This window comes from Myotis davidii, unplaced genomic scaffold (genome assembly GCF_000327345.1).
Source record: "Myotis davidii unplaced genomic scaffold, ASM32734v1 scaffold497, whole genome shotgun sequence".
In the NCBI taxonomy this organism is placed as follows: domain Eukaryota; kingdom Metazoa; phylum Chordata; class Mammalia; order Chiroptera; family Vespertilionidae; genus Myotis; species Myotis davidii.
The window spans coordinates 4272329-4279651 of NW_006288434.1; the positions used below are offsets into that span (position 1 = coordinate 4272329).

The 7323-nt window shown below is 37.2% G+C and overlaps 1 protein-coding gene across 1 annotated transcript in view; it reads left to right on the forward strand.

Moving 5' to 3' along the window:
- Positions 1-3237, forward strand: part of FBXO43 (F-box protein 43) — a 14236-nt gene extending 10999 nt beyond the window's left edge. The window contains exons 5-7 of the mRNA XM_015561703.1: positions 231-314; positions 2393-2596; positions 2876-3237. Coding sequence (XP_015417189.1) covers positions 231-314; positions 2393-2596; positions 2876-3124 — 537 coding nt within the window. The 3' untranslated portion in view covers positions 3125-3237. The remainder of the gene's footprint in view (positions 1-230; positions 315-2392; positions 2597-2875) is intronic.
- The last annotated feature ends 4086 nt before the right edge of the window (positions 3238-7323 follow it).

Below are 7323 nucleotides of genomic sequence, written 5' to 3' on the forward strand. Positions count from 1 at the left end.
TCACTACTAGCACTATCTACCCACCTCTCTGAATGCTTTTCTCCCTTCCTTCTATCTTAATGAGTATAATTACACCATTTGGAAGTGAATCAGAATTGTGCACTCACATTATGAAGACTGTTGAGATTATTATGACTTTTTGACAGTTGTAATATGCAGATTTTTTCTTATATAACTTTTTTTCCCCCCAGAGTTAATAATTGCCCAGTTTCTTTCTTTTTTTTGCTTAGTGTTTCTCTATACAGGTCCCCGATTTCATCTCCTATTATCCACCAGAACTGGAAATCTCCTCTCTGCAAGTCCAAACATATCAGGTATTCTACCTGTTCCTTCTTTTCCTCAGGGACATCCTTCCTGGTGTCCTTTGCCCTCTTATTCTAATACGGACTGGATGCTTTCTACCAAACTATCCTAATGTATCATTAACCGAAACAAACATTATGAAACAAAGTTGTTAGACAGTTTTTCTCACACTTGATTAGCATCACTGAAAGCTCCTTATGTGTGCAAATTAGAAGGCACAGACCAGCTACGGGTAATAGAATCTCAAATTATGTTTGCTTTGCAGCAGTGAGAATGAACATTACAATTGGAATACTATACCTTTTCCATTGCATTTCTAAATTTCCTGTATTCTGCACTTTTTTAAAATAATCATGGAAATGAACAAACATAAGGTGACTCCACTTTCACATTTAAATGTTTTCTGGTAACATGTTGATGACTATGTTTCAGAAAATTTTGATGTTCACAGACATGTGCCTTTGTTAACTGTTTTGTTTTGTACTGTTCAGAGATAATTGCACACACAAATAATTGCTCCAGAACAGGGATTGAACTATTTAATTCACTTGGCACCTTAGGTGTTCCATAATATTTGTTAAATAAACGAACGTTACTTCTGTGGCTAAAATTTGCTTCAAGAACATATCTCTATTCTCTTGGTGCATGCATAATCACTGTGTTTACCAACTTCATAAAAATTCATTGAAATTTTGGTGTGCTATTGTGTCATGTGTTTGTGGCATAGGCTACAAGTCATTTATAGAAATGTAATATAGGGATGTATTGAGTCCTTGAAAAAGTTCAACCGCATTCTAATTTCTGAAAACCAATATTCAACTTACATATATGTTGTTAAACTGTTAATCATGTAATTGACCATGACCAACTAACCTCATTTCCTATATTTATCCTACTGTAATTTCTCATGTTCTAGGTTTCCCCATTGCTAGGAGCCAATAGTGGCTAAAGAAGACTATCAAGGGAGAGGAAATACAATTATAGTTGGACACATGAGGAAATTTATCTGCAGTTCACTTTATTTTGATAATTGGTTAAGAATGCCAAGTTGTTTTTAAAAAACTTATATTTTCATTACCAACTTCAACAAAATAGAAGGCTGTAAGGATTACTCATTAAGATATTTCTTGGCTGAATATTTGAGTGCTGTGGGAATCCAATTCAGATAAGAGTATTGCTTTTTATCACTTTAAAATTATCAAAGCTATTAAAAATTTAATGGAAAAAATCAATCAAGTATTTACAAGTATTGCAAAAAACAGCCAAACAAATTGAGTCTCATAGTCTAATCCCATTATTCTTTTGATATATGGCAAAGGTAAGAACCTTCAAAAAATTTCATGATATCCCATAGCAAACTGTTAAAAGGATTCATCCCCTTCTTAGATTCTGGCTTAAAACAAGTTGGCAAACTCCAGTCTGTGGGCCAAATCCTCACTATCACCCATATTTTTCTTTTTGTTGCTGTTGTTAATTCTCATCTGAGGACATTTTTCCCATTGCCTTTCAGAAAGTGGAAGTGAGGGAGGGCGGGAGGGAGGAGAGGAGAGAGAAACATCAAAAGATTGCCTATCGACTGGTTGCTCCTGCATGCACCCTAACCACAACACAGGTACATGGTGTTGACTGTAAATCGAACCTGCAACCCTTTGGTGCACTGGCTGGCTAATGCTTCAACCACAGAGTCACATCAGCCAGGGCCCATCGCCTCTATTTTTATTTTTTTTAAATATGCTTTTATTTATTTCAGAGAGGAAGGGAGAGGGAGAGAAACATCAATGATGAGAGAGAATCATTGATCAGCTGCCTCTTGCCTGCAACCTGGGTATGTGCCCTGACCTGAATTGAACTATGACTTCTTGGTTCATAGGTCGACACTTAACTGCTAAGCCACACCTGTTGGGCTATTTTCAATTTTCATATATGGGTTAGGGAGAAAATTCTAGTTGTGTAAAACCACGTCCAATGGTTTAGGGAAAAAATTCTAGTGCTGTAAAACCACGTCCAAACATTTAAATAGATGTGCATCAGAAAGCTGTCCTAGAACTTTTGATACTACAGTATTGACTCCTCTTGTCTTTTACCACAGCAGGCTGTATTAAATGTTCAAGATGCTGCCACTCGGTTTCAACTTTCAAATCGATCAGCTTTAAGATCTGTACAAGCTCAGGCTAGGACACCAAGTTCTCAGAAAGAACAGGTTTCAACATTTTCTCCTTGGGGAGAAGTTTTGACACCGATAGCAAGCTCTTCAATTATTGACTCACATAGTAAACAGGAAGAATATGTTAGGGTAAGTATTATCTTATTAGAAATAAATATTTACAGAGTTGGAAATAAAGTGATTGTCTTCAGTGGTTCTCAACCTTCCTAATGCTGCCATAAATCCAACCAAAAGACCCATGGCCTGTAAAAAGGCAAGGTTAAAAACATGGAAGTTTATTGTAGGACACAGACAATGGAATGTCAGTGCCTGCACATCCATTGGTTCTCACATCACCCATGATTTGCATTTAAAAATTGCTCCCAGCAAGATTTGATTGATCATGTAGTGTATATGCTTTTACTGCAGGTTGCCAAAACACTTTTTACTGATGAAGCCTTAAAACCTTGCCCGAGGTGCCAATCCCCTGCTAAGTACCAGCCATATAAGAAAAGGGGACTGTGCAGCCGCAGAGCCTGTGGTTTTGACTTTTGTGTGTTATGTTTGTGTGCTTATCATGGGTCTGAAGAATGTAGTAGAAGAGCAGCAAGGCCAAGAAACAGAAAAGATCCTCTTCCAGGAAGTGCCCAGAGTAAGCGGAATTTAAAACGCCTCTAAAGAGACTTTAAATATAAAAGAAGCATTCCCCCAAGCAACATTTAGTCTGACTTAAAATTATGGATATTTTGAAAGCATGCAAAATTTCCCATTAATGACAGATGATGATTTATTTGCTATTTTGTTTATATTATAATCCATGTCATTGTATGTTTTCTTTAGGATGGTAACTTTAGAAACAATTTTATTTTACTATGTCACTTTTACCCATTTTAATAACTTAGTGTTTTTAAATAAAGAATTTCATTGTTATCATTTATATGTATTTAACTGTTTCATGTAATATTTAAAGATTGTGCATTTCATCACTATGTGTTGAAATGATCTTCAATCACTTTTTAAAATAGTTTTCCAAATAATATTAACATTTTTGAACTTGAGATAGATGGTCTTATAGATTTGGAAAATGAGTATTTGACTGAAATGAAATATAAATAAAATGTTTCAGAAGTTCTATTGAATTTATAATTTCAAACTTTCTCTTAATTTGGTGAGTGTTCTATTTGGGCAGACTTCTGGTTAAATAAAATGTATTTAATATTAGAGAGAACCAAGATGGCGGCCTAAGTAAATGCCTGTATTCACTGACTCCCACAACCACATCTAAAGTACAACTAAAATACAGAACAACATCATTTAGAACCACCTAAAAGCTGACTGAATGGAAGTTCCACAACTAAAGAAGTAAAGAAGAAAGCACACTGAGACGGGTAAGAGGGGTGGAGGGGCAAAGACGGCTGGACCGGCATCCACGTGTGGCGTTTTTCAATCAGGAGGGAGATAGTCTCTGCAGAGGCCGCCGGTGAGGAGCAAGACCCCCATCCCAGGCTCCCAGAGCTGGGAAGAGAAATCCCGTATTTATGGGCTATAAAAAGCAGCGGGGATTGGGACTTAGTAACAGAGGCTGCTGGAGACCCAGGTGCTCCTTTTACTTTATTTTTTAATATATTTTTATTGATTTCAGAGAGGAAGGGGGAGGTAGAGAGAGAAACATCAATGATGAGAGAGAATTATTGATTGGCCGCATCGGCACACCCCCTACTGGGGATTCAGCCTGAGACCTGGGCATGTGCCCCTGACCGGAATCAAACCTGGGACCCTTCAATCCACAGGCCGACACTCTATCCACTGAGCCAAACCAGCTAGGGCCCAGGTGCTCCTTTCAAAGGGCTGGCCCATGAACTGAACTTACAATGTTCCTCTTCCTCTGAGTAGTACATTGTATATATCTACCACAACTTCTTTATCCAATTCTCTATTGAAGGACACTTTGGTTGTCTCCATTATACATTAAAAAAAATTTTTTTTATTGATTTCAGAGAGGAAGGGAGAGGGAGAGAGAGAGATAGGAACATCAATGATGAGAGAGAATCATTGATCAGCTGCTTCCTTCACATCCCCTATCAGGAATCAAACCTGCAACCCAGGCATGTGCCCTGACCGGGAATTGAACCATGACCTCCTGGCTCATAGGTGGATGCTCAACCACTGAACAACACCGGCTGTGCTGTTATACATTATTTCAATAAGACCATTTTGAAGTGTGAATTAGATACGGATATATTTGGAAAAATCTGCCCTAAATTTTAACCCACTAAATTTTTTTGACTAACTGCTAAATATTAAATTTTGTCTATATCTTTTTTAATTTTTAGAAGCTAAACAAAAGTATGAATTAATTATTATTAGTTGTATTCAATATAATACACAGTCCATAAAGTTTACATCTCATTCCTCACAGTGACTTTATAAGGCAGTTATTATCTTCCTTTTACATATCAGAAAGCCAAGAATCAGGTTAAATCTAATATCACACAGTCAGGATTCTAGCAGAGGTAGTTTGCCACTTGTACATGACAAAAGTCTTTGCACAGTCCCTGTTGTTAATTTTGGTATGCATGTAATTACCATGTCTTTTTTTTTTTTTAAATATATTTTATTGATTTTTTACAGAGAGGAAGGGAGAGAGATAGAGAGCTAGAAACATCGATGAGAGAGAAACATCGATCAGCTGCCTCCTGCACATCTCCCATTGGGGATGTGCCTGCAACCCAAGTACATGCCCTTGACCGGAATCGAACCTGGGACCCTTCAGTCCGCAGGCCGACGCTCTATCCACTGAGCCAAACCGGTTTCGGCTGTAATTACCATGTCTTACATGGGAGATTGTTTTACCATTAAAAAAAAATTTAGGTATACCAGGGGAAAAGGTCTAATTTAGAATAATTCTGCCTAAAAAGAGTAGTTTCTTAGCTCATGATTGACTTAAACAACTTCAGCATTGGAACACTAAATGAATTGTATGAATAATATACTATTATCTGAGACTTCAGTTCAAGAGAAAGGCCACTGTTCCAGGCCAAGGTCTTTGTGATCTAAATAAACAAGGCATGACAACAAGAATAAATTTTATAACATTCCAGTAATTACTGCATTCTTACAGGTTTTAATTACAGAGTGAGAGAAAATAATAAGAAAAAGCTCACCAAACATTTATTGATGGTCTACTCTGTGTTCCCAAGAAGTTCCAAAACAAGAGGGATGATTAAATTTGGCACCTTATTTTTGTATTTTGTTTCACTTCTTAATAAGGACATAAGAACAAAGAGTGTTAATTCTGGGGGAAAACAATGAATGCTTTACCCTCTACTAACATAAGAACCTCTCTCTCTTCCCCTCTATGGTCTGTCTCTTTGACAGCCTTGTTAGCTGATTGGCAGGAATATTCTTTCTATTTGACTTCTAATTGTTTCCAGAATTGGACAGGTACTTCCTATCTCTGACCCCATCATTTGGTAAAAATGGTAAGAAACTTGTGGTAAGTAATATAAAGAGAAACAACACTTTTAAGAATTATCTAATCCTTTTATACTAGCATTTTTATGGGTGCAAATAAGGATGTTTAAATTTACCCTAGAGCCGAAACCGGTTTGGCTCAGTGGATAGAGTGTCGGCCTGCAGACTGAAAGGTCCCAGGTTCGATTCCGGTCAAGGGCATGTACCTTGGTTGCGGGTGCATCCCCAGTAGGGGATGTGCAGGAGGCAGCTGATTGATGTTTCTAGCTCTCTATCTCTTTCCCTTCCTCTCTGTAAAAAAAAATCAATAAAATATATTAAAAAAAAAGAATTCCTATAAATCAATGAGAGGCAAGCAACCTGAAAGAAAAGTGGGCACTAGATATTTAAATTCTTAATAAAGTCTTATTATTATTTCTTAGCTGTTGAGAAAACATTTTTGATACTTAGCACTGAATAAAGCTAAGTTTTTCCATTACTTTTGCTTAATTCATGACAAAAGGCAAAATTGTCAGAAATTTATGACACAAAAATTTACTGAACATTTTCAACAATTTCTTGTTTCAATTAAGTTCTTTATAAAGCTTTATTTAAAATTGTGTCTCTCAAAAATAGTGTAACATAGAAAATGCTTTACATTTAAAAGACTGGAATACTCGTTTCTGTGTGGAGGAGGGTAAATAATTCAAAGTTCTCACTAAATATTCCACAAGAGGGCACCAAAGACTTATTCATGGTGATTTTGGCTGCCCTTCAAAAAAAAAAAAAAAGAAATTTAGCTTTTGTGTATTTGACATTGATGTACTGTGACATTGCCAGATAGGGGAAATGTTCCTTGACTTAATTTTTAAAGTACATATAGAATAAGTTTTGGTAATAATTATTACTCAGAGTTGCTAATTAAAATATTTTAGCTGGCTTGCAAGAGTGCAGTTTTCTGGGATGACTTAACAGAACACCTTGTTGGCAGCTGGGTCTGTGCCTTAGCCACCTGTGTTTACTTGCCCAGTGGCTCTGCCCTCCTGGCTCCCTTACCAGAGACTGTGGAGCCAGAGGAATAGAAGGTGAGGAATGGTGGTGGCACATTACCAGTTATTTCCCTCCAGTATTCTCATTTCTGCAGAAGGCGGTGCTTGGTTTAGGTGTTGTCCTGGGGTAGTCGGGAACAGACTAACTGGAACCTCTGTGATGGGTGTGGAAAGCATAGATGACTTTCTGTGATTGGTCCAGAGTTAGAAGTGGGGACAAAAATAGGTAGTTACTGATCAAGTTCTGACCATTCTGGGCCTTTTGCTGCAGAGGCTGTAGTTTGGTTTTCCAATCTGATTGCTACAGAGGTTATGGTCAAAGTTCTGTCATATGTGGTCTGACCACTGTCCATTTGTATTCAGACTTTTAGCCAT